The sequence below is a fragment of the Phalacrocorax aristotelis genome, chromosome 16 (assembly GCF_949628215.1).
Source record: "Phalacrocorax aristotelis chromosome 16, bGulAri2.1, whole genome shotgun sequence".
Lineage (NCBI taxonomy): Eukaryota > Metazoa > Chordata > Aves > Suliformes > Phalacrocoracidae > Phalacrocorax > Phalacrocorax aristotelis.
The window spans coordinates 6,325,154-6,351,708 of NC_134291.1; the positions used below are offsets into that span (position 1 = coordinate 6,325,154).

General features: G+C 53.7%; 2 protein-coding genes across 4 annotated transcripts in view; both read left to right on the plus strand.

Moving 5' to 3' along the window:
* Positions 1–8,115, plus strand: part of RPTOR (regulatory associated protein of MTOR complex 1) — a 166,393-nt gene extending 158,278 nt beyond the window's left edge. For both annotated transcript variants that reach the window (XM_075111716.1, XM_075111715.1), the window contains 5 exons: positions 225–352; positions 438–524; positions 3,151–3,267; positions 3,849–3,978; positions 5,531–8,115. In XM_075111716.1, coding sequence (XP_074967817.1) covers positions 225–352; positions 438–524; positions 3,151–3,267; positions 3,849–3,978; positions 5,531–5,599 — 531 coding nt within the window. In that variant the 3' untranslated portion in view covers positions 5,600–8,115. The remainder of the gene's footprint in view (positions 1–224; positions 353–437; positions 525–3,150; positions 3,268–3,848; positions 3,979–5,530) is intronic.
* Positions 8,116–9,981: 1,866 nt separating this feature from the next.
* On the plus strand, positions 9,982–17,563 carry CHMP6 (charged multivesicular body protein 6). 2 transcript variants are annotated; one of them, XM_075111074.1, is made up of 8 exons: positions 9,982–10,113; positions 10,508–10,617; positions 11,239–11,326; positions 11,905–11,991; positions 12,111–12,176; positions 12,452–12,532; positions 13,234–13,288; positions 14,798–15,129. In XM_075111074.1, exons 1-8 carry the CDS (start codon positions 10,051–10,053, stop codon positions 14,848–14,850), a joined length of 603 nt encoding a protein of 200 aa, XP_074967175.1. In that variant the 5' UTR covers positions 9,982–10,050; the 3' UTR covers positions 14,851–15,129. The 2 variants fall into 2 exon arrangements, with proteins under 2 accessions (XP_074967175.1, XP_074967174.1); XM_075111073.1 differs by lacking the exon at positions 14,798–15,129 and adding an exon at positions 16,805–17,563 and having other exon boundaries at positions 9,990–10,113.
* The last annotated feature ends 8,992 nt before the right edge of the window (positions 17,564–26,555 follow it).

Below are 26,555 nucleotides of genomic sequence, written 5' to 3' on the forward strand. Positions count from 1 at the left end.
GAGCCTGAAGGAAAACTTCACGCCGACACAGTGTCATGGTGTTCCAAGTGACAGGTGGAAGCTCTGGTTTAGTTTTGGTTTGATTTATGGAATGGGGAAAGGAAGAGGAGGAGGACACAGGGTCCATCTGGTTTAGCACCTTGACTCTGGTGCCTTCTCTTTGGGGCTCTCAACTTGAAAACACATCATGGTCTCAGCGTGGCTTTTGTGCGCTTTCTCCCTAGGATATCCCCACCGGAGCTGACAGCTGTGTGACCAGTCTCTCGTGTGATTCTCATCGTTCATTAATTGTGGCGGGGTTAGGTGACGGCTCCATCCGCGTGTTTGACAGGAGGATGGCTCTGAGTGAATGGTAACTACCCATCCTTCCCGGGTTTGGTGGGATCCTCACATTTCCTCCTCCATCCCTTCAAAACGTTTCTCTACTTGTTCCTCAGCCGTGTCATGACCTACCGAGAGCACACGGCCTGGGTGGTGAAAGCATACTTGCAGAAACATCCTGAAGGCAACATCATGAGTGTCAGGTAAAAGAGATTTTACTGTTTGAGCTGTTTTCTCTTAAATGGAGTTTGCTTTTCTATTTAAAAATCTGCCTCTGGTATTTCAAGAGCTAAGAGGGTAAAGCTCTTTGGTTTGATACTTGGTTCAGTAATTTAACTCCTGCTCCAGACTTGGTGGAGAGAAGGCAAAAAGAAACGTGAAGCTTTCCTTGGAAGCCTGTTAGTGAGCTGAGAGAGTAAACAAGAAGGCGTCTTTGCTGAAATCACTATCACAAGGCGTGTGAGGGAGGAATTGAGTGAACCAGAAACCTAAGCTAGATATAGGATATCTTATGGTTGTTGTTCTTTATTGCCAACATCTCCATGGGGTCATTTGAGAGGGAACAGGAGAAGGAAGGTTGATGTTGCATCTGTTGGGCATATTGCTGTGCCAGGATTACTTTGCTGTCTAGCAATTTTCTACACATAAATCCATTTCTGCTGCCTGGTAAATACTGTGGAGAGAGCAGCATATACTTATTTGGCCATTAAAGAACAGCAGAATATAATTTATTGTTATAAAGCCACTGTTTGCACACAAAGAGACTCTTTTTCTTGATTACAAAATGAAAACAAAACATAATTTTATGGGATTCAGAACATTCCTGAGGTGGGGGATGGGCCAGCAAAAATGTATTAAGACTTTCAGAAAGGGGATTACGTGATGCAGCTGCCAGATTTGTCAAGCCCACATATTAGAGTTCTTAATCTTCCTTTCTGTAATCTCTTTCAACAATCCCAGGGGTCAGGCCTGTACACGGGGCCAGCAAGCTTGTTTTTTCCCCTCTCCTCAGTGCCCTTCTCAGCATGTGGTGCTTTCTCTTGGGATTGCAGAGGTATGAGAAGATGTTGTACTTCGAAAGACAGGTCTGGCCTCATCCCAAAGGAATTTGGTTTGTTGAGGCAAGCCACCTTGCTCTCAGTTTCTCCCAGTTCACTCTGTTCTTCAATCGACAAGATCAAAGACAAACAAATGTTAGGAAGTAGCGAGGTCTTCGTCTAGTTGTTTCCTGAAAAACCTGAAGGCATTGTATTGCTTGTAGAACAGTTCTCCGAATCTCAGAGAAACCTTTCTGCGGACCAGAGGCAGGAGTTTGTGACACAGGACTGGTGACTCTGAGCCAGATCCTGCGGCTCTCCATTGCCCAGCGCTGGTTCACCACGTGGTATTGTGTTCAGCTGCTTCGGTTTATGTGCTGGTGCCACCACAGTGCTTCTAATTAACCAGCAGGTCTGCTTTTATCAGTCTGACAGCATTGCTAGAAAAGGTCCTTAAACACCTTCTGAATATCCTGGTTTACTACCTTAGCTGTTGTCAACTTGTTGTGCAACTGGGGTGTGTTTTCCTGTGCAGTCCCTCATCACAGAACTTCACTTCCATTTTAAAGCTCTTGCATGGTCTTCCAATGGTCAGAACAATTTTCAAGTCTTATTAAGGTTCAAAGCGTTAAATGAATTTACTGTGTATTTGATCTCTCTCAAACAATATTTCCATCTAGTCTTTAGGATCTAAATCAACCTGAGATTTAATTTGTCTTGAATGTAATTATATGACAGCTGGAGTTGCAGCTTCTTACGATGGCATAAGTAATTCTGTATAACAGCCTTTTGATCAGTATTAGATATTCCAGAGGTAAAGAAACCAAAGGTAATATGCTGCTTCATGCTTTTGTTGTTCTTAACTCTATAGGGTGATTCATAGTTGTATGGCCATCAGTGACTTGGAAAAAAAATAAAACTTCAAAAGTTGTGGTGCCAAAAACCTTACTTCTGCTGCCAGCACAATAAGATTGGATGAGTTGATTTTGAATTTAGTTTCCATAAGAGGCTTTTCTGTTTGTCTTTCTGTACATCAGTTGACCAGTTTCCTACAAGGAGCTCAGAAGAGCAGATGTACCATAGCAAAGTCTTCAGTCCTTGGTTCCGGGGCTGTAGGAAAAGATGCACCCTCTTCACCTCTAACAGATGTGATTCTTATGATGTATTTCAGAGGGATCACTTAAGAAAAAGAAATAATTTGTGTTTGAATGGTGCTTGATCTGCAAAGCGCAGTATCTTGCTACTGCCACTATTGCTTTCCCCGCCCTCTCTTCCCTGATAAAGTCATTAATAGGACTGACACGTCGCCTGAGCGTTAGCAGGGTTTGTTACGCCTGGTCCACAGAGTACTTTGGACGGCAAGGACTTGTGCATCTGTGTCCAGACATTTGACATAATGGATGGTACCAGCAGATCCCATCTGGTTAGAGTTTTCTAATACAATTTCCTACAGTGAAAAGGAGAAGGAATTCAGGTCTGACATGCTGCTTGGTATATTGAGTATGACATAACAGTAAAGGCACTTATACTCAGCAATGAGCTGTAAGCAATGCCAGTAATAATGGATCGCTCCTGAGGGCAGAGGCAGAGCTGTTTGCACAGCGCTTAACGCCTACCAAACGTAAGTGACGTCAGTGGGAATTCAGCCATACTGATGGAGAAGGCAAGGGTGCGTGTCTTCTCTCCTAATTTTCTGATCAAGGTGGTCAGCTTACAGACAGACATATGGCTCAATCTCCTGGGCTTTAGGATCTGGTTCGGGCCTGACGTTGTGAAACTCATGTGTTGGCAGTGTAAACGGAGACGTGCGGTTCTTTGATCCCCGGATGCCAGAGTCCATGAAGGTCCTTCAGATAGTCAAAGGGCTGACAGCCCTTGACATTCACCCACAAGCCAACCTCTTCGCATGGTAAGTTTTAGTTTCATCTCCTGCATTTTTGGAGCGGACAGTTTGTCTCTGCAGACATCATTCGTGGTTTTTTGTTGGTTTTGTTGTTAGTTTTAACCTCACCACAAACAGCGCTGCTTCTTTCCCATGTTTGCAGCTCAGGAATTTTATCCTTTGCGTGCATTAGACAAACCTCTGCACCGGTGACTTAAAGTGATGGTTTATGGTCTTACACTCCTATGGCAGATCCCCATTCAAAGTCAGCATATGTATTTTTGGGCTCTGAGTGGGGACCAGCAACTGCTCTACAGCCACGTATCCTGGAGGTTGTTGGGGGATCTGCTCTCAGTGAGTGCATGCATCAGCTCTTCATGTTTTTCTGTCTCAGTCCTGCAGCGTAACAGGTAACTGTGGCTCTGGCCTTTCTGTAAATAGCTCTGCCCTGAGGTTGCCATGGGACAGTTGAAGCCAGACTCCCCACTTACAAGAACTTAGTGCACACTAGTCTGCTAACAGCTCGGGTTGACACAGCTGAAAAGGGGGCAATATTGTTGTTACCACAGCATTCTCAGTGGCACCATGTTCTCTTGATTCCCTTCCAGTGGCTCAATGAATCAGTTCACTGCAATCTACAATGGAAACGGGGAGCTGATCAACAATATCAAATACTATGATGGTTTTATGGGACAAAGAGTTGGAGCCATCAGCTGCCTGGCTTTCCATCCTCACTGGGTCTGTATTCTCTGGTTTTGGATTTTGGAATTTGCATTTCTTAGTGTCCATGTTGGAGGAGGGAAAGACGCCAAGACTTCTCTAGCACAGAGAGATGCTGTCCCAGCCTGGTCTTCTGAGGGTGCTTTGAGCCTGACCCTCAGCCCAGGTCCTTCAGTACTTGTCCTCCGGGCTGTTCCAGGCGACCACAGTGGCAGTGCCACTGGTGCTGCTGGTTTATGATGTGCACCTACGACTAGAACAGGACTCCCAATGGCTGAGCCCTTCTTACTTGCAGATCAACTTGATATACTGCTCCCATTTCTTTCCATCACTCTGGGGCTGCAGCCTGGCTTAGCTCTGTAGTTCTTGCCACAGAAGTTATCCAAGGTGAATTTGCCTGGAGCTGACTGGAGAAGTGCGGTCTCTCACTTCCAGTACGCAAAATTTTATGTGCTTATTTGTTCCATGCCCGTGCTCTTGCAGACAGTCGGCTCACCCCTGTGTCGCTGGGGCTGCTTTTACACCACCTTGAGTAAGGCTTTAGGAAGACCTGATGCTGTGCAGTAGAAAAACTGCATGTCAGAAAAATGAGAGAAGTGCAAAAATTAAAGGCATAAGCTGATAAAGTCGAGAATGAATCAGAGTAAAAAGGATATTTCAGAATATGTCACAGCTGAGGTGGCTCTGCAGTAGTCATTAGAGAGCGAATCTGGTTGCTACTTAATTAGGAGGCAGGTGCCCATCTGCATTAGGGACTTCTGCTCACCCAGAGATGGGAATAAATGAGGGAGACGAAAAGCCTAAGAAAACAACGTGAATGGATAGGAAAAACAGGAGGAGGTTAAAGAAGGCGTTTAGGCAGAGAGTTATTTTAGAAACCTGCAGATTAGAACACAAATATTTAATATGTAAAGGGAAGGAGCAGTGGGAACGATAAAGGGCCTGGTGGAGGGGAGGGAAGAGCTGTGCTGTCCTGTGATTTGGTATTAGCTGGGCAGGGCGAGGGAGGGCAGTTTGCCTGCCTAGGTTATATGCATTTTGCATCCTGAAGATAGCAAGGTTAAGGGAAAGCTCATCTCCTCCTCAGTTGTGAAAAGCCGCTTTGCACAAAGCTAAAGAGTGATTTTACTGTCCTACATTTTGGGGGACAGAGAAAGAAGCGGCTAATCATTTGAAATGTTTTGCTCTTTAAAAAAGCAAAGCCCAGTCCAGCCCGGGTCTCCGTGGCTGGGATTGTTCCTGGGCCTCTCAGTGGAGGGAATGCTAATATTCAGTCCAGGCAACTGTTCCTAACTAGCAGATTTGCAGTCATTTAGAAAAATTATGTTAGTGTTTGGCAACTAATAGTCACCATAATTTTTCCCTGTGGCTGAAATGGGCATATAACTCGCTGGGATGATGTAGGTGCTGGCAGAAATGTCGTCAGAGCTGCGTTGGCAGATGCACTTAAGAGCTTTCGAGCATCTGGGCGTTACTGCTGAAAATGTCGACCGTTACCATTTCGCCTGTGATGTGCCTCTCATTACTGCATGACATCTCTACGTTTATCCCCAATTTGCTCTTTCCACAGCCTCATCTGGCAGTCGGAAGCAATGACTACTACATCTCGGTGTACTCAGTGGAGAAGCGGATCAGATAACGGCTCGTGGCAGCGGCACTGGAGAAGGGAGTCCCAGCGGGCAGGGCCGTGTCTCACCCATAATGTACATAGTGAAATTATCGACTTGAATGTTTAGTGTTGGCTGCTGCTGCAACCTGTAACTTGAACACTTTTCTTCTGACTTAGCTACTGATGATTTTGACAAGGGGAAGAAAGACAATCTCCTTTTTTTGGTTTTTTTTTTGTTGTTTTTTTTTTTTCCCAGCTATATGCTCTAAAAGCTACAGAAAAGGAACATTTTATTTTTGTTTCCAGTGGTTGGCTTCTCGGTTAGAAACACGGCTCCTGAGCTTGGAAGGACTGGACAAGGCAATACCCCTGAAAAGGGCTTTTTGTTTTAGTCTTTGTTTCTTTGTTTTACTGGAGCGTAGGTTGCTTTAAGGACTGAAGTCAGGACTCACCTACAGCTCTGTGCGTTCGACCAGACCACGGGACCCCTCCAGCTGCTGCCTACCCTGTGCCAAATAGTAATTCCCCTGACAGGGCAGCGAGACCCGAGCTGTCCACCTGCAGAACAGTGTACGTGCTCCTGCACTGCCTGAGCGTGGGCGAGGGAGGCAGGAAAGTGTCTCCTCTGCATGAACCTTGTCCTCTCCAGTGGAAGCAGAGACAGAAGGCGACTTGGTGGCAAGGGGAGGCAGGGATCCTGAGGAAAGGGGCTTGAGGAGATGACAGGAGCAGGGCAGGATGCCACCGTACTGTAAGGTTGCACATACAGGAAGAGGAAGGAAAGAGAACAGACATCTCTAACGTCCCAACAAGTCTGGAGCAAGTTGCTCATGTAACCACTTTCCACCCAAGCACACGGTGCTGGTGGGGAGGTCTGGGGTGTCTCAGTCACTGTTACTTCTGCAGTCACTGTCCTTCTGCCCACAGTGAACTCCACAAACACATTTAATAGCCTGGGAGCTCTGTCCAGACAGCGAGGGAGGCTCCATGTCCAAGCCACGGGCTTTTGTCTCGCTCCAGTATGATAACAGTTCAGCAAGGTGATGGTCAGGAGAATTTGCACACTTGATGCTGTGCGTATGCAGCTGCACACATTGTGTGGATGTGGCTGTGGCTTGTCTGTCTGTCCCTGCAGAACTGCGCATGTAACCACACGTGGTCTGAGCACAAGAGAATCACTAAAGGAGGAGGACAGCAGGTCATCCTGCTTTGAGCAAAACAGCTTTGTCCCAGCTACCTAAGGGAAAGCCTGCTCCATCTTCTGCACTTTTCGTGTCTGAATAGTGAATGTTTCTGTCCCTTGAACTCCAAGGTGGGTCTGGAGATGGGTGTGGGGAACGGGTAAGCAAAGCCAAAGGGCAGGTTTCTTTCAAGTGGTCATTGCTGAGGTGTGATTTAGCTGGCCAAGAACAGAACTTGCACTGTGCAAAAATCACCACAGCGACAAAGGTTGACCTGCTGGGTCCCCAGTTTTTCTTTCAGCTGGTATCTGGGATCTGCAGGCTCCCAGCAAACTCTGCCAGCATGAGGCTGACAGTGAAGGAAATGCTAATGAGGGGAGGGGTGAGAAACGTTCCCTCCCTGTGCGGATGGTGGCTTCACCTCTGCCATGGTGCCTGCAGCACGTGTCTGACCTGTCGCTGCTCCTTGCACACCAGATAATCTTGTTTCCTATATGTGCTGAGGCAGCTGGGCCATGCAGGGGCCGTGGGGTTGGCCTGCTGGCTTGCTGCAGGGAAGCCAAGTGCAAAATACCGTACGCACGTCTGGATACTGGCTTTGGTGGGGTCCTTGAACCGTGGGGGTGGAGCAGACGCTGAAGGCTGGGCGCTGTGTCCTTACGCTGAGCATCGTCGCTGTCCCCCCTGTAGCAGGGAGGCCGAGGGCCACTTTGCAGGATGATGAATCAAAGGCTTTAAACAAGAAAAACTACCTAAAAGTCCACTTTTGAGTTACCAAAAGTTAATTATGGTCTAACAGAGCTGTGCCTCTTCCCGACCCGCTGAGCGGCTCCCGTGCTGCTCCAGCATCGGTCCCAGCGGTACGCGTCTCCTCCGCCCTGCCCACACCGGGGGCCAACAAGGGGCTGGCAAGTGTGGAGCCGGAGTTTGGGATCTACACGTAACCGATTAACATACACAGCTTAAAAAACAATAGATTTTTAACTTATATCAGTGTATTCATTAAAGGAACAAGAAATACCTGGCAAAATGCAAAGGTGCCTGGTGGGAAGCTTCTGCTCCTTGCCGGCGCTCCCCGGTGCCAGCCAGCCCCTGCGGCCAGGAGGTGGGTTTTTAACTAACTCGGCCTGTTTAGCTTTCATCTGAGCGTGTGCGTGTGGGCTGTATTTTCACAGGTCCGATGCAGAGATTCAATCATGAAGTTTAACCAAGGATCTGGAGAGCATCCTACCTAAAAGTTCACTTAATCTCTATTTATTTTACAAAAATAATAAAAAAAATATAAAAAAAACACACAATTGTAATGTGAGAGTAAAACAATTACAAACAAATAAATGGTTAATAAAAAATAAATGCAGAAACACTTCCCAGTCTGAAGATCATTTCCTGGGGCAGAAGTGGGGACAGCTATGGCCCAAGAGGGAACCAAGTTAAATTTTAGGTGACAGGCTGCCTGCTTGTGGGCCGTTTCCCTGCAGAGAAGAGACCAGCACACGTGGGGATCCTGGGCGAAAGACACTTGTACAGGCCCAGGTCACCGCTTCTGAGGTTGAGCAGAAACAGAGTGTTTCTGCTTTTCAGCTCTGCAGGAATGTGCGTGTGGGTCTGAGCCTCAAGTCCAGCTCTGGAGAGCCGGCTCGCTCTGAGCAATAAACTGAAATGGTCGGTGTTGTCCTTGTCCCGAGGGCCTGCGCAGCACTGTCCCCTCCCTGTCCCCTTCCCAGGGCGTCCCTTCCACCAGCGCGGTGACCCGCGCTCCTCCCGGCCTGTCGGCTCCTGGCTCAGACACCAAATCCCCACACGTTCCCGTTCCAGCGTCATCTGTGAAAGCGTGGCGGGGGCTGGGGGCGCTCGGTGGCGTACGCATCGACCCACCACGGTGGGGGAACCACCTTCCATGTGCTTTTATGGCTGTTATTTTTCACCTCAACCCAGCTGCCGCTCTGCAGGGCAGCATTTTGTTCGTGGCAGCAGCATGGAAGCGAGGGCTGGTCTCTAATCCCCTTCTCTGGGGGCAAAACTGTAATTAGGGACGTGGGGCGGCGCAGAACGAGCCGTTGGGTCATCCAGAGCAAAACTGCAGCGGGGAAAAAGAGGTATTTTCTGGCGCCTCACCTCGCAGACCCAAATTGTTTAAGCGAGCTTTGATCACTTCAGGGAGTGCCGTATTGCAGGCACGGCGCATCCAAAAACATCCGCGCTGGGGCTCGGCAGAGGCAGCGCGGCTGTGGGGCACAGCGGCCGCGCTGGCTCTTCCCCTCGGCCAAGCCCTGGGAGCGGGTTGTGGTTGAGCTGTGGGACAAGGCGGGAAGGGAGAGCGGGAATGGCTCTGGGCAGGGGAGCAGCGCGGGGCAGGATTCGCACCCCTCCGGCGGGAGTTACCGAAAGGCTCGGTGCACCCCGCGCAGCCTCCGGTCCCGTGGGCCCAATAAAGCCGAGGTCACAGCCACAACTGCCACCACAGCCCGTCCTGGCCCCCTGCTGCATCCCCTCTCCCCACCATCAGGCTGCTTGTGGTGGGGCCACGTTCACTTCTCCCACCCAGGGACCCCCAGAGACCCCAGGGACCCCAAACCCTCAGGCAGCCCCTCCTGAGTGGGGATGGGGAGTGAGGGGACACAGGCCCAGGCCCCTGCAGGGGCAGGTGAGGATGGGGGTCTCCATTCTTCACCATCCCACAGCCCTGAAGCTGCCCCTGCCCCATCCCATCTCTCCCAGTGCCCCCAGTGCCCCATCCTCTGCCCTATAGCACCCAACCTCCCACAGCACCCCATCCCCTATATCTCTCCATCTGCTATAGCCCAGATGTGCTGTAGCCCCGTTTACTTATAGCTCCCAGTCCTTACAGCCCCCTAGCCCCTACACCCTCCTCCCCTATACCCCCCATCCCCTCTAGCTCTCCATCCCCTAACCCTCATCACCTATAGCCCCCATCCCCTACACCCCCAACCCCTATAGCTTCCCAGCCCCTACACCCTCATCCCCTATACCGCCCCATCACCTATAGCCCCCATCCCCTACACCCCCATCCCCTATAGCTTCCCATCCCCTACACCCTCCTCCCCTATACCCCCCATCCCCTCTAGCTCCCCATCCCCTATACCCACCATCCCTTATACCCTCCGTTCCCGCGCGCCCCCTTAGCGCCCCCTGGCGGCTGTTCCCCACCGCTGCGCCGCGCTCTCTTTCGCCTTCGCCTTCTGCCGGGCCGGGCCCTGCGCGGCCGCCGTCGGGGGGCGGGGCCGGGGCGGGGCGGGGCGGCCGCGCCGGCCGGGTCGGGATCGGCGGCCGTGGGGGGCGATGGGGAACCTCTTCGGGAGGAAGCGGCGGAGCCGCGTCACCGAGCAGGACAGGGCCGTGCTGGTGAGCGCGGCGGCGGGGCCCGACCGGCACGGCGGCCTGGGGGGGCCCCGCCGCGGGGGGCCCGGGCCCAGCTGGGGCGGGCCGCAGCCCTGCCTTCCCCCCTCCGGGCACGGGTCCCCTCTCCCCGGCCCCGGTTTCCCCCCCCGATTCCCACCCCCGCTCCGGTTGAGTCCCGGCCCCCGCTACCCCCCATCCCCAGGCCCTCTCCGGTTCTCCCCGGTCCCCCCGGGGCGGCCGCTCTAAGGGCGGCCGCTGCTGCAGCCCCGGTGCTTGTGCCCCCGGTGACACGGGGCGGGGGGGGGGGCGGCGGGTTGTAGGGGCCCGGTTTGTGACGGGGTCTGCCTGCCTGCCTGTCTGTCTCTCTGACCGTCTGTCCGTCTGGCAATCATTTTAGCAACTGAAGCAGCAGCGGGACAAGCTGAAGCAGTACCAGAAGCGGATAAATCTGAACCTGGAGAAGGAGCGAGCGCTGGCCAGGCAGCTGCTGAGGGAGGGCAAAAAAGAGTGAGTGAGGGGCCGTCGCCTCCTCGCCGGGGTGCGAAGGCCTGGCAGGGGTAGGGAGCGGCAGGGCAAAGCAAGGGGCCGTTTTCCTGGAGAAAAAGAGTTCCCGAATCGTAGGTATTGATGAGCTGCAGAGGTATCTGCAGGTTGTTTTTTCAGAAAGGAAATTTAAAGTTCTGTACTTACAAGTGAGGGAGGCTGCCTGTTCTGCGGCTGGCGTTAAAACAGGCCTTCAAACGGCGGCTCTCCTGCTTTGCCGCAGGGTGTCGGTGGCACGTGTGGGTGTCACGTCAGCAGCCATCTCTTACCTCTTGTTTTGAGCGCGTAACATAAGCCTTTTGCACGGGGAGCTCATCTTGCATTGCTATGGCGCACCTGGCCAGCGAAACCCTAATCCACAAAAAAAAAACCCTAAATTTTCAGTTACCAGACAGCAAATTTATTATTAATTTGCTCATCCTTATTTTTTATAGAAGCACTTCAGAGTTGTCATTTAATTTTGCACAGGGATTTTTTTTTTTCCTCTTTAGGAAAAAGTACAAAACAAGTACGGCTTTGATGTGATCCTTTTAGGCTTATTTGCTTTCATTTGCGCTGAGTTTTCCTCCTTCTGTTTTCCTTCAGAAAAGCCATGCTCTTGTTAAAGAAGAAGCGTTACCAAGAACAACTTCTAGATAAAACAGAGAACCAAATCAGCAACCTGGAGCGGATGGTAAGCGAGAGCCAGCGGCCGCACGCTGCGAGCGGCCCGCTGCGTGCCTTGGGTGTAAGGCTTTTTTCTGGGGTGGGTGCTCCTTTTGGTTGTGTGGAATTTTATTTTAATTGTCAAGCCCTGATGGGGGTTAGTCCTCCTCCTGAAGGGCAGATGTCTGACATCATACGTGTGCCGTGACTCTTCCCTGAAGAACCAAGTGGTGAGTCTGTTTTGAGTCTCTAGGGCAGGTTATCTATTAAATACGTGTTTTGTAAATTAGTAAAACTTTAGTCACGGTGTGGACAGCTGCACCAGAAGCTTCCTCAGGCCTGCCTCGGTGCCTTGGTTTTAGAAATGAATGTGTTTGTTCTGGGGCGGCCATGGAAACTATGGCCTCAGCTTAGACTGCAGCTGCCTCTGTTAAGGCTTTTTGTGTACATGTTTCTTGCTCCTGGTATAATTTAAGCCACTGCTCACTGGAGAAGGGGCTCTTGACTGATTTCTTCCTGCAGCTCTGTGGGGATCTTGGCAATCTGTCAGGCTAATGGTGGGAATGTGACAGCCTGTGATGCTTCCCTCTCTGCTTCCTGTTTCAGGTCCAGGATATTGAATTCACCCAGATTGAAATGAAGGTCATCGAGGGTCTGAAAATAGGCAACGAATGTCTAAACAAAATGCACCAGGTATGTGTGGCCGGGTCAGCTGAACACACTTGTGCCTTGGACTAGGCCAAGTCCTGGGGATTTGTAGCTGTCTCCCTGCAGACCTCACTCATGCATGGATTTTCGGCTCTTTTATTCAGGTTATGTCAATAGAAGAAGTAGAAAGAATAATAGGTGAGACCCAAGATGCTGTGGAGTACCAGAGGGTACGTACTGTGTGTGTGAGTGGTTGTGAGCAGAGGCAGCCTGTTGTATAGAGTTTCTTTGATGTGCACTATGTTCCCAGCCCTATTTTAGAGGCAGTCGGATTGGGAATTCAATCTCGGTTGCCTGCAGAAGAGTTAGCTTTGCTAGTTTTCCGAGTGCCCCTTCACCCTATGTTTATATTGCTCTCCTGTCTGCATGCACCATCGTACAAGCCATAGAGCTGCTTCTGCTACGCTGTTGTTGACTGGAATATATCTTTTCCTCTGTTTCATAGCAAATAGATGAGATACTGGCTGGCAGCTTGACTGAGGAAGATGAAGATGCCATTCTAGAAGAACTAAACGCTATTACTCAGGTAGGATTAACCTGATTGTAATCCCTTTTAATCCATGCTTCCAGAAAGCTGTTTGCGATAGGGGAGAAAGTATATTTTCCTTCACACTCAATTGCTTATCTTATTCTGCCAGAGATCTCAATCATACCCGTTTATTCCCAATCCCTGGGTCATCAAAGGTCAAGCTCATCATTTAAAAATTGAATGCTTTTAAGGGTTGTACTTTACTTGCTGTCTGTTACAGTTAGCTGATCTCTGTTCTTTATGAATATCTTCACTAGATGAAGATCTTGAAAGTCCTGGACTGTGCTCAGATAGCAGCAGTGGGTGTATGTTATCGTCCCCACCCATCTCCGTGGTGGCTGTGGTGCTTCCAAACACTGAGCTTGGCTTGGCTCCACTGTAGGACATGTCCAGCCAGTGGAGACTGAGGTGGAGAGGCTGTGCAACTAGCAGTGATTTGAGAAGGCTCATGGCTAATACACAGTCCTATTAAGTCTCATTTAATAATGAAGAAAAACCCCTTGTTCTCATTTACTGGGCAGTACTGAAGCCCGTAACCCTTCCTGCAGTTCAGGGGGCAAATGTCAGTTTGTGTGGGAAATCTCTTACATTATTACTCTGTTCCCAGACCGTCTTTGCACAAAACCATGGTGCAAGAGCCTGGGACCACACCTGGTACGTGGCGTGTGTGTCACGTGTCGTCTTTTATGTTCTCGCAGGAACAGATTGAGCTCCCGGAAGTTCCTTCTGAGCCACTCCCAGAAAAGATCCCAGGTATGCTTCCTTTATACGCTCTGCAGCTTTGGCTTCTCATACTTCGGTTCCGTGCAATAGTCTGAGATCCTCTCCTGTTTTAAGTATTGTCCTAGCAAATGTGAGCGAATATAAACCTGGTTTAAAGCCCTGTTGTTCTGGGCTACGCAAGCCTCCCCCACATGGCTCTGACAAATCCAGCTGACCCTTTACCGTAAGAGGACCCCTGGCTCTAGCCTCAATGTTCAGTCGGCATCTAGTCATCCCTCTTGAAGAGTTCCTTTTTGTTACGACTGCTGTTCTCAAGCCACGCTTTGTACCCGCTGTGAGACTGCCTTGAAACCCCCAGTGTATGTTCCATTGTGAAGCTCCACGAGGAACTCCTTCCTTGGCTCTCTGCTTGACCCAGGCAAGGCTTTCTCACGCGACGCTCAAACCGGTCCCCTGCATGTCACCACAGCGTGCTACACAGGAGCAACTTCTTGTGACCACAGATATTGGCATTCACGCTGTGCAAAACTGGATTTCACTGAGGTTCATGACTCCTCATAGTTTTTGTGACCCTGCTTCAGGTAACAGTGGTAATTCTGAACCAGCTGGATGAGGATTGCTGGAGTCCCCCAGTTCAGGGGCTGTGGGAGCGAGAGCTCCGCACAACGGATGCTTCACGCGTGTTTGCTCCCGAGTGATCCAGAACGTCAGCAGCAGGGTTTGTGCACTGGGTGCGAAGAGGGAAGTGGGAGAGAGCTCGTGAAGCAGAGTGATCAAATGGGCACTGTTGGCCTGTTCCTGTGAGGAAGGAGTCTTCCCAGAGCGTTACCCGACGTCTGTCCGTGCTGAAGGTGGAGCCTGTCCCTGGGGACAAACAGGGAGGTAGAGCTGGCCTCAGCTGGCTGCCAGAAGGCAAACTGGTAAAGGGTCTCTCTCCTGGGACAGCAGAACACCAAACCGCTGGTTGCAGAAGCCGGACGTTGCTGCTTGTGGAAACCAGGAGCTGTAAGAAGCCATTTCCTGCGCGTGGAGTCTGCCCAGGGGAAATCTGGGATGTGGCAGATGGGGCTGGTTTCATTTTGGTGCTTGTTTACTAGTAAATATGGATCAGATGTCACCTCTGTACGTTGGCAGCAGGATGGCCGAACAAGCACAAGCCCCCGTTGCTGTATGCAGCCGACTGAGCATCGTTTAGACTCGTGTTGTCAGATCGAAGGGGTGAGGGGAAAAGCTTGTCTCCCCGCTGCCCTCCGACAAGTCGCTCGCTGCCCTAGATCTGTGTCGCTGGGCTGGTGGCTTCCTGAGGTTGTGTGGCGTACGTTCTGAAACTGGTTTAATTTGTCAAGAGCTGTGAAAAAGAGGGGCATACTAGATATAGGGAATTATTTATTACAAACTTTCATTAGTTCAGGTGCTGTGCAAGCGTTTGCCGCTCTACGGAGGAGTGGATTATGAGTCCTAGTTCTTCTGCCGGAGATAACTGGAGATCATTTGTGTTCTCTGTTTCTGTAACAAGTTGTTGTTTTTTTTCTTCCACAGAAGTGTCACCTGTCAAGAACAGACCAAAACCAGAACTGGTGGCAGCATCTTAACTCCCACTTCTGGGGATTCCCCCACATAACATTCACCCAGGACAGTTTGCCATCCCAGCGTGTGCTGGGAGCAGGCAATGCCTTGGCAGCATCCCAGCTGTGCTGGGCAGATTGTGGAGCAGGATTCCCTGTGCAGGGTGGGGAACCTCAGCTGATTATTGCTCTTGTATCAAGATTATTTTCTAGTGCTTTCTTTTTTTTGTAACTTAAATTCTAAACTCACTCAGCTACGCTGTCTCGGGATTAAACAACAACAACTCTAAAACTTCCAAAACCAAATGCTTTCTTTAGGCTTGATTTCAGTGGTAACTCTGCCTTTGCTCTGACTGAATCCCCAGGAAGTCCCACCCTCGGAGCAATCGTGTGTTTGAAACGGCTGTCCTGGGCATCGGGCTGGGCGAGAACGAGCCCTCCAGACCACGCTGGTGTCTGCACTCCTCTCAGTCCCTTTGCTTTTCCTCTTCTGATTCTGTTTGTGGAAGGGCTGCCGGTTTCTCTTGCCCTCGTGTAAATCAGACTGGCCGGCGTGTGTGAGGCTCCGAAGGGGCGCGGGCAGCGTGCAGGCAGCCTGAGCTTCCGCAGGCAGCCACGCTTTGTGCTGCGGGTTGAAAATGGTTCTGTCAGCCTTGTGTAAAATGGAGCTTATGCGCAAGGGTGCTTCGTTTGAGCAAAGTTCAGAGTGATTGCTTGGCTTTGCGTTTGCTGGCAGCGGCGCTGATTGGGGGAAAAGCCCAATCTCCGTGCGAGGTGAAGAGCTGGCCTCCGGCTGGGCGTGAGTCAGAGGCGGTCAGTAACGATTCCCGTTCAGATCCCGCTCTGCCTGCCTGCCTCTGGTAACCCACAGTTCTAAGTGAGACCTGGGGAGACAGAAATCTGATGACCCGCTTAAAATTACAGCAAGGAGTCTTCTGCCTGTGTTACGAGCCAGGACTCATCCCTTGCTGGCTCTGCACCGTCATCAGAGTTCACCTTTGCAACATTTGGATGGGCTGAGATTTATTCTGCCTCCAGTTGTCAGCTTGTGTTTGATATTTCCTCTTAGGGTCGGAGACAGGAAAGGTCGGGCTGGGGTAAACGTGAGGCTTGTTCTGTACCAGATATGAGGCATAAAGCTTCTTAAATCAACGCTCCAAAGGCTCTGCTCAGTAAGTAGGTAGAGGTGAGACCAGTTCCTTCTGAGCCCGCACTGTGGAGGACGGTCTGGTGCGTAGCGTGGTGTAGCGGGGCGCCCGGGTCGGCAGGGACGATGAAGTGTTTGGAAAGCTGCCTGGCCAGCCAGGTGGCGGGCAGATTTAGCCGTTCTTGGAAGCAAGCTTACTTGCCAGCTTGCAGATGCTCTTCAGGACACTGCAGATCTTTATTTATTACGTTCTTGAAACCACAACCCTTAATCCCTGTTTCTGTGACAGCAGTAGAAGGACCAGAAGGTCCTTGGAGACTTTTAGTGACTGCCTTTGGGGTTATGTGATCTGGTGCTAGACAATAATAAGTAATCCCAGAGACTGTGCTGCTCTCCACGTGGTGATGGGCCAGCAGCAGCTGTCTTTGAGTCGCGCTTTCCAAGTCATCTCTGTTTGTTACGTTCCAAAGCCAGGCCGGGGCATCCTCGTCCTCCCACGAGGAGCAGGACCTGGGGCTGACCCCTCAAGGCACTTTGGAGCTGCCTTGTTTTCAGTTCCACTGCACTCTCTCTTAATTAATGTTTCACGACAAAGCCGGGGTCCCACAAGCCTTGGGCCCGTGTTTGCTAAGCAGCGCAACTTCAGCAAACGAAGACCTGTCCTCTGAAATCGGCAGAGCGGGTTTAAACTGATCCTTGTGCCTGTGCCAAAAGCGCCGGGCACCCCGGCCAGTGTTTGGAACAGCCAAACCCTTCACCCAGCTTTCATGGCTGGAGCTAAAAACGGGATGGGGCTGTATCCTATTCTGTGCTCCTGTGATTTTTTTTCTCTAGGCAAGGGTGTTGCTCCGCTCCGAGTTGCCATCCTGGCTGCCTTGCAATGCAGGCTTGCTCCACCAGAGAGAGCCTCGTCTTCATCAGCACGGTGGTGTCTGTAGCATCCTTGTGAAACGCTTTTTTTCTTCAAGGCTCCTTCAGCCCGTTGCTAGCCTGGTGTGGACTTGTTTAATTTTACCCTATTTACTTTGTAATTCGTAGGAGTGAATGCTGGACTCTCCCAGTAAGGTCTTGAGGGGACCTTTCCTGGGAGCACAGCTTTTGCTGCTAGCACTTTGCGTGAACCCTGTTAAATAGGGTTGGCACGCATCGCCACGGCCGAGGAGGCAGAGCACACCGCAGTCCGTATGCTCCAGTTTTCTCTCTCATGAGCATCCTGGCAGCGAGAGAGACGCGAGCCAACCACCCCCAGGGGAAGCTGTGGCAAGGCTGTGCCAGGTCCCGGTGGCTGCCGGCGGGGAGCTGAGCGCCCGGTGCTGTCTGCGCTCTCGCTCCGTGCTTTCCTTGGGTGGAAGCTGGCCCGGAGAGGGAGTGGGTTAGTGCTGAAGGGGTTAATGCAGCTCCTTGCATTTGTTAATACAGTAAAGAGGCCATTTACTGAACTAACAGGAAAGTTTGGAGCAGATTGCCAACAGCTTCCTCTTCTAGTCCCTGCACCAAACAGATTGTACTGTGTCTCCTTGAGAGGAAGAGCCAGGAGTGGTGTGTGACCTCTGTGGTGTGCTGTAACAATAAACTATTTCTAATAGTTTCACCAATTCCTCTTCCAGCTTCGTGCTTTCACAGTAAATGTTTTGGATGAGCAAGAGTTGCCTTCCTCCTCCCTCCCCTTCTTACTCCCGGCTCCTGGGAGAGATGTGGGCAGGAAACTTCAGAACAGGCTCTGTGTGTAATAGAAAAACAATCCTGCTTGCCTGGATGCCCCAGGAAGGCTTGTCTGTAACCGGCAGCAGCAGTGCCCTGACGGCCCTGGCACGGCCTGCGAGGCAAATACAGAGGAGCCGGGGGATATTTAAGAGAGCCTATGTGTTATATTGTTGCTGCAAAGGTAGAGCAGCCCCTACCTGTGCTGCAGCACTGTGCCTGCCAGTGGGGCAGGGGTCGGGCAGGTGCCCTTGGGGCTGCCCAGAGAAACAGCTTCCAGGGGCAGAGGGCTCTGCTGGCAGGCAGGAGTAGTGGGCTGGATCCCAGGATGGAGGGGATGTTTGGAAAGGCAGCCCTCCACCCCCAGGGTCTGCGGTGAAGCTGAACTGGGTTTTTTTTCAATAATTATTTGGAATTGTTGACAAACAGCAATAACCAGTCTGCACCCGGATGCCGGACTCTGAGGGAGCGTGCGGCCCTGTCCAGGTCACAGCAGTGGCTGTGTTGTCCTGCCCGTGGCTGGGCTGGGGTCCGATTTCCCCTCCTTCAGCAGCATTTTGTGCTTTCAGCTCGGTGGGGTTGTCCAACTGCCCCAAGCAGCCAGCGTAGACTGCCCGGGGTGTGACCATCACCCGTTTCAAACGCACAGGTCTTGAGGGCACCATTTGCGGGAGCGGTGCCGCAGTGCTGCACCGCCTTCACGCTCAGTCCTCAAGGGGCACCATGGGTGCGGGGCAAGGGGCCCTCACCAGGGATGTCTCTGAGGCACCGGCTGGTGTTTAGTCACCAGCTGGTTCCCCGGTATTTTAGATTTACATCTCTTCTGGTGATGGGAGCACTGGGCTGCCCCTGGGTCTCTGCTGCCTGGGCCAACCAGACCGTTGGCGGCAGCTCAGCACCCCGTCCTGGCCCTGCCAGAGGAGGTGCTGGGGGTTCCCATGTCCCTGGGAAAGCAGCTGTGCCGTGTTTAACGGTGTTTAATTAACAGTCCGTCGTACCCGCTCAGCTGTGGCAATGGGGTGGGAGCCGGCACCCTGCCGTGCGAGCTGAGCATGGAGTTCTTCCAGCTGTGTTTTAGTTGGCCAGATGTTTAGTTAAATAGAGGAGTGTCCTCCCTCGAAGAAAGTCATTGAGGCAACGTTGCTTGTTGCTAATTAAACCCTGGAGAATACAAGCAACCTCATGCCGCTTCCTCTGCCGCCCCCACGCAGCGCCCAGAGCCCTCCGCGGTGCCCCCAGCCCTGGCACGGCCCTGGCTCCTTGCCAGAGGCATCGGAGAGGTTCAGGCCACCGGACAGATGCCACGGCCAACCTGCCCATTACGGACACAGCACGTGTGAAGGTGACAGGGAATTTCAGTCCCTTAGCATGTCCAGGAGCAGGTGATTTGTCACTCCTCCCGGAGCGGCTGCCGGAGCCTCTGTGCTATTTCCAATGCGCCACTCGGTGCCGGATCCAGCCACCGTGGCATTTAACGTGACTTGTGTGGCAATGTAGGATCATCGCCCCGCACAGGAGGCAGCGGCTGGGGGAAGGGAGAGGCTCCGCTGGGAGGCAGCGCTGCCTGTTCCCCGCTCCCCTCGCAGAGACGGTGCCTGTCCCTGGGGGACGCTGCCTGCAGCTGCCCTTGTCCCGTGGGCTCTGCCCGGCCGGGGACCGCTGCCTGCGCAGACCCTCCTCCTGCCAGCGTCCCTGGGAGCGATGCATGAGGCTGTGGGGGAGAGGGAATTACTGCCAGCGTTATGCAAGCGGCATTGCCTTTAAATAGACTCTTATTCAATGTTGTCCAGGAGGCAGCGGAGCCGCTGAACATCAGCGCCGTTTGTTCGCTTGCTGGGGCTTTGTCTTCTTGCTCTGCAGCCCACCCCCACGATGCTCTGGAAGTTGTCTAGAAGTTGGTTTGGGGCAAAGGCCTCCTCGCCTCCCCGACAGCCTGGGAGCTTCTCCCCCCCCTTCATTAAATGGCAGCAGCCCTTTCACTCGGTGTTTAATTGAATTGTGTAATGCAGCGACGCCGTGGCGGAGCCGTGGCAGTTTCTATGCCAACACAGCTGGATGGCGGCGCTGCCTGGGGAGGCAGAGGGGCTGCACGCACCGGGGCGACACGGCTGCACCCCAACACGGCTGCACACCCTGACACGGCTGCACCCTGACACGGCTGCACGCCGCTCTGTCTCAAATGTTTCCTGAAACACCCATGGAATAAAAACCACATGAGAATCCCAGCAGCAGCTGATTTGCAGGCCTTTCGTCTGGGTCCAGTCACTTTTTGGCATGAGCAAGCCCAGAGCCGTGGCTGGGGCACTGCGCATGGGGAGCACAGTCCCCCGGGGTCTGCAGCTGCGAGTGGGAGCCCTGGGTCAGAGCTGCCCCTACAGCCCCGCTCAGTGCTCCCCCCGGCAGCCGCTCTCGCCAGGAACACCCTCGCTCTGCCCTTTGTCCTTCACCCTCCTTGGCAAACCAGTCAGCACCAGGCACTGCTTTGGAGAGCCTTGCAGGGCAAGGCTTCCATCTTCCTTCTCCCCCTCTTCATCACTCCACACGCCGAGCTTGCCCTGCCCTGCACAGAGGGGACTGAGCCTGAGGATCTACGGTGCTGCCCGCACTCGGAGGTAGCACTGGTGGTGTTCTGTTTTGCACTCAAAGCCTTGCAACGCCAACACCCCCCCTCAGCTGCACGCTCAGAACCACAGGGAATCAGCCGCTGGCTCCTTCCTTTTCCCTGTTCACATATTTTAAGTGGCCTGGTGTCACGCTGAGTCACCAGCGGAGAGATGGAAGAGGCTTTGGCAGAGAACAAGCCTGAGTTTTGATAGTTCAACTGTGGGAAAAAAAAATCAGCACAATTTCCTAATTAGAGCAGTGATGGGAACAAAGCAGATTTGTTAGAGAGCTGCGCGGCTGAGTTTGGGAATGTGACCTTTGCTGGATCTTAGTGCTAGACGGGAGCTGTCGGTGTACGGTGGTGCTTGGCAGTGCATGAAATGCTTCAGCAGTGAGTGCTGTGACGTAGGAGAGCCAGAATTTCACCTTCTGGGGGAAGCCAGACCCTCTGCCAGATGGGTGGAAGGAGCACTGGGAAATGGTGGTTGCCCCCGGGTCACCCACTTCTGCTACTTCCCCCAAACATGGGCTGGTTTCCCTGCCCTGCAGTGGAGTGTGGCTCCTCAAGTCGTAAGGGAGGCTGTGGACATGCATTGGGTGTCTCTGCAGGGCCACCGCTGTGAGGTGACCGATGGTCCCCAGCCCTCGGCCATCATCCAGCCGGCCCGGCCGTGGTACCGGCTGCTCTCGGCACGGGCTCCCGGCCAGAAGCAGGGCTGCGAGGGCTGATGCCAGCTTACACGTGGTGCTGGAGCGAGTCACAGCCTGACAGTGCACGATTAATTAGCAAGAGGAGGAAACGAGTGGAGACCAATCCCAGGGCTGTGCCTGCGCCTTTGAATAAGGAGGAGACAAAGCTCCTGCATGAGCCCATCAGTGCAAAAAAGCTGGAGATGCCTTGGGACTGGAAGAGGAGTGGTGGGAATTCAGTGTCGTGTGCTTCAGCCCTGAGAAGCGGCATTCGTGCTGCAGCCTGGGAGTTGGTTAGGACTGCAACAGCCTGCCAGACGTGGCCATGGAACAAGCAAATGTGACCAAGGGTGCTGTGGGCCTGGGGTCTTGTAGCATCCCAGAGCAGTGTTGGCTGGATGGAAAGGAAGAGTTGACACTGGGCAGGGAGAGGGCAGGCGGTGGCAGCAGGGCTTGATCCTGTCCCTTCAGCCCCCTTGCTGTGAGCCAGCCCTCTGCAACCCACTGGTCTTTCTCAGGCAGGTGGGGGCTGGGCAGGAGCAGAGGCAGCACCCAAAGGTCCCTACAGCAGCCGGTGCCCCTGTGCAAGGCATCAGCTGGAAGCAGTGCCCTGAGTTCAGCAATGTGATGCAAAATCCCATCATGCCAGTTATGCAAAGCACATAAACTATTCCTGTTATTCAGAAGTATCCCCAGAGATCTCCTTAGCGAGCTGTAATTCAGCATTACTCACTCGTGAAAGCAGGAGCTGGGGCAGATGAGGAGCGAGAGGGGCTCTGGGCTGCCCAGCAGCCTTGGAGCGAGGAGGAACCGCTGACCCCAGCGTGTGGCGGGGCTCCTCCGGAGCACACAGCATGTGCACCCCTGCCCACTCCCACCCCAGCGTGGCTTAGCAGAGGTTGGGTTTGCTGGTTGCTTTGAAGCCAAGATTTCTCCCTTCCAAGCCTCCCCCTGTCCCCAAGTAAGGCAGCACAGCCGGGGACCCGTCCGACTCTCCCACAGCCAGTGCCAGCCCCGCTCCCCTCCCGCTGCCTCTTCCCCTTCTCCAGCAGCAGCTGCCTCCCCCATCCCACTTGGTGCCTCTGCTCCCTCCATCTTCCCAGGCCTCATCGCTGCTCTCGGCATCCGCAGCGCTTTGTTCTCCCACCCACTCCCTGTTTCCTCCGTCATTCGGGCTCCTCCCTGCGCTTGCTCTCCCCGGGAGCCTCCCGGGAGAGCCAAGGCTCCTCCACGCCGGCTCTGCTGCTCTCCTGCGCAGCCTGGCCGGTGCCACCCCTGCCGGAGCAGGCTTGGTCTGCCCGTGCCCTGCCCGCAGCCATCAGCACCCGAGCAGGGAAGGGCACGGGGGTCTGCAGGGGACATGCGAGCAGGTCCCCGTGTCCCCCCAGCCAGGAGGTGGGAGCTGGGGGCCGCCAGGGCCGTGCTCTGGGCACGCTGCCACTTTGCCAGCTTTATATTAACTACGCAGGCAGGCTCCGGCATTGACCCAGGCAGGAAGTATGTCCCAGAGACCTACCAACAAAGCGCTGCCTTTTGCCTCCCGCTCCCTTGGAGGGTGTGGGAGTGGGGGCGTGGGGGTCCGGGGTTCCGTCCCTGCAGCGGCGCCAGCCGAGCGCTCCGCCAGCACCTCCCCCCAGCCCACACTCCCTCCCCGGGGCCACCACTTATTTTATTGCCATTAGTGACCGCGGTGATGAGACCTGGCCACAGCGCGCAGCCCAGGCTCCCTGCGTCTCACAGAAAGGCGGGTGGTGGCAGAGCCGCTTTCCGACGCCCGGCTCGGCTCAGCCCAGCGGCATCCCCCACTGTAAGCAGGGCCACGTGCTCCGATGCAGCGAGCAGCGCACATAAAGAGCTGCTGTGTCCCACCAGTGAGCAAAACAGTCCCGGTACACAAATACCTGGAAATGGCAACTTGCGCCACTGGGAGTCTTGCTCAGATGCTGCTTCCAATGGGATTAGGGAAAACCTGCTCGGGATGGTGGGGGCGGGAGGGCAGTTACTCCACCATGCCTCAGTTTCCTCCTTTGTGAAATAATTCGGACCCGCTTTGTGAACTGCAGCGAGTCCTGCTCGGCAAAGCGCGAGGCGGGAGCTGGAAATCGCTGGCGCTGCTGTTTCAGACTCTGCGCTGGATTTTGGTGCTGCAGCTCCCACCCAGTAAAGTAAGAGCTTGAATTGTTCATCCTTTGCTAATCCTCAATAAATGGCTTTACTGGATCTGCTGTTTGTGCTCGGGGGGGATTTAACTGGCTGAGAGCTGCTGGCACAGGCAGGGAATCTCCAGTTTTGTGACAAAACTTTTAAGTCCTGACCCTACGAAACAGAAGGTGTAAACTCGTGTGTGCCTCGAGGTAGCGCAGGGAGCAACACGCTGGAAGCGGCACATTTGAAGTTGCACACTCGACTTTGCACACCTGATGTTGCACACTCGAGAGACGTGGAGCCCATGGCGGTGGAGGGCCCAGTGCTTACCAGTACGAATGGCGACGGGTACCGGCGAGGCACCGCAGCTGCTCTTGCTGGCATCCCGGTGAGCGACAGCCGCACTGCAAAGGGGAAAGCAAAGCTGTGTTTGGGTGGGCGGCTCCAGGATCCTGGTATTGGTGTGGACTTTGCTGCCCTGGGTCCCACAGAGGTGAGTGAGGTGCTTAAAAAAAAGCGGGGGGACAGCCTGGCATTGAGGAGGGGGCCCCCACCCGCTTGGCAGCAAGCCATGGGGGCAGAAGTCCGAGCTGAGCTTGGTGGACAGGGAAAAGCTCGTCCTGAGCTTGCATTTGGCTTGGTTTTGCTCAAACCTGTTGGGCTGATTCCTCAGTGACCCCCCCCAGATGTCAGAAAAATCACATTTAAATTATTTCAGGAATAAATAACTCCTAGTGCAGCATGGAGAGGGTTCACAGCCGACTGCGCAGCAGCAGTGCGTTAGGACTCTGATGGGGAAGCCATCTGCCTGGGACAAAAAGTACGGAAATTTCCTGGTAATCTCATTAACAAGTTGACACGCACAGGTACGTGCCTGCCCTCGGCCATGCTGTTCGCTGAGGTGGCTGAAGAGTGGTTGGTTTTATTCTTTCCTTTCAGTATATATCAAAAAGGAGGAAAAGAGAATGAAGGGCACTGGCTGCTGTCAGCCTGAGCTGTGGTTGTGCAGGGAGCGGAGCAGCCTCTGCCTCCGTCCCCGCCGCGGGACCACGTTGGACAAGGAGCCGAGCTAGAGGTGGAGGCGGCTTCTTCGACCTGCTCCAACAGCCTGCAAAGCCACCTCGTTCCCTACTTGGTTTCTCTTACTCTGACACCACCCGTCTCCTTTCGAGGTGCAGAGGAGCAAGCAGCGACCGCCCGGAGCTGTTCCCGGTGGCAGCTCACCCGCCGCCGCCCGAGCCCCGGCACCCGAGTCACAGCTCTTGGCAGAGATGCGGGAGGTCGGCGCGAGCGGGGCGGCTGTGCCTCTGGTTCCTCCTCTCTGTATCGGCTGGTGACACATCACGTTCAAAGGCATGAGGGATTATAAGCCACCTTTATTTTTTTCCTCTCTCCTGTGTCACAGGAGGCTTTCCTGAGGCACTGAGGATGCTGCAGCACCTGTTGACCCCATGCAGCATCATTTCCCCCTCCCTGGGCAGCTATGCCACCCTGCAGCCACCTCCCTCCATCCCTCCCTCCCCAGGCAGCCACCGCACCCGCGGGCTGCCCAGGGACGTGCAAGCGTGTTCCCACGTCGCTGGAAACCCAAAGGAGCCGTTGCCCGTCCCCGCCCGCCCCGTGCCGCTGCTGCCTTCGGCCGTCACTGCCCCGGCAAGGTGCTCGGTCCCCGCGCTGCGGCGCGTGACCCGGCTGGGATTGCTGGCGTGACGCCACGCTGGTAATTAAGAAAGAACCTAATGAAACTTTGAAAATAGCACAATTTCCTCCCCACACCTGCAGCCAAGCGGGGTGGATTACATAAGTTGGTGTTGCCACAGCAACTTCGCTCCACCCGGGGCTGGAGGTGGCCGGTGCCGCGTGTGTGCTGATGTGCCGTCACCCCGGGGAAAGACCCTGATTTTGCAAAGGGAGGGGATTGCTCCGGGGCCGGGGCCGGGTGCCAGCTCCAGGGCGAGTGGGGCCATCTCTGGGTCAGTGCAGGGTTGCTGCGTGTTTATCCCACTGGTGTTAAAGGGCTGGCGTGGTGGGTTCCCCACGTTGCACCCACCGGGTTTTGCTTCTCCAGCGCAGCCCCCGCAGTGGAAGATCCCTGCCTTCCGAAAGGGCACGTGAGAAGTGCCGGGTGGTGCCGCGGGGATTTAGGTAACCCGCGAGGGACTCTGCCACCATGGTTACCCTGGGCACGCTCCAGCTGCTGCCAAACCCCAGGGAGTGAATCACCCTGACAAAAAGATGGCTAGCAACAACAACAAAAAAAAAAACCAAAAAAAGGCAATCAAAGCAAATGTTACGGCATTTACGGCATGAGGCAAAGGCAGGTTTTTCCTGCCATGAATTCCCAGGGTGCTTGGGGCGGCTGCGGGGCGGCAGCTCTGCCTTGGGCTCCAGCGCAGCCCCACAGGGCACGGGCAGCACGGACCAGCCCCGGGCAGCTGTTGTCAATCAAGAGTTTGTGATGGGAGAAGCCAGGGCCAACAACAATTTGGTAAATCTGCCTCTTAACGTGAGGGTAAGAAATCACTGGCTGCTTCCAGCCAAAGACTCGCTTTGGGAGCAGGGGGTTATGAGGGAGAAAGGTTTTCAGTACTCAAGTTTCCTGGGGATAAGGAGAAGCAGAGGATGGGAAGAAAGTGGAGCGGCTGTCTGAGAGCAGGCCTAGATGAGAGAGATTCTCGGAGGGTTGTCCCAAAAGGCCTCTTTTATTATGAGAAATTACAAATCCTTTTATCTTCTTCACCAGAGCAACAGCTTGTTTGAATTGCTGGGCTGTCACACTGGAATTAGATGCAAGAACCCCCCACATCCATGACGTAGCGAAGAACTTACATAACAACTAAAAATAAGGTGATAGAGATGTGGATAGAGGCACTGTCTTCCCGGATGCTTGATCTGAAATCCTTTGCTGGCACTGGAAAGCCAGTGAGGGGCTGGTGTCCGGTTGAGGGAGCGGCATCCCAACAGAGCCGACCGCAGCCTGGCTGCTTGGGATGGAGCGGGCTCAAGCAGGGAAGGGGCACTGCGATGTCCCTGCATCAGCACAGCCGAGCATCCCTCCTGGGGACATCTCCAGTGGCAGCCTTGTTGCCCAGTCCCCCCCAAGGTTATGTCCCACCGCCCTTCCCTTTCTCAGTCCTTGTGGGAAAGGGTCGCCCCAGAAAAATGAGAAAAACCCTTCTCAGGGGTTGTAAGTTCTTCCCTGTCCTTTGGAGTGTGAAACCTCTGAGGGGTCAGAAGCCAAAATGGGACCCAAATGCAGCCAGAGTGAGCAGTCGCCTTCCGTGCCTTCCCTTCTCCTCGCCAGGGCTGGGCTGGAGAGCGGGGGACAAGGGGAATAGAAAGGGGAGGTTTGAGGCCAAGGTACAGACTGTCTTGGGTACTCAGGCGCCTTGTTCTCGGAATTGATGGAGGAGGCGAAGGAGAAATACATGCTCCACTGCTTAAC

Excerpts from the sequence above, each read along its gene's own strand:
- CHMP6 (XM_075111073.1), top strand. The coding sequence starts at position 10,051 with ATGGGGAACCTCTTCGGGAGGAAGCGGCGGAGCCGCGTCACCGAGCAG. Across the intron at positions 10,114-10,507 it reads AGCAGGACAGGGCCGTGCTG|CAACTGAAGCAGCAGCGGGA; the intron begins GTGAGCGCGGCG and ends CAATCATTTTAG. Across the intron at positions 12,533-13,233 it reads AACTAAACGCTATTACTCAG|GAACAGATTGAGCTCCCGGA; the intron begins GTAGGATTAACC and ends ATGTTCTCGCAG.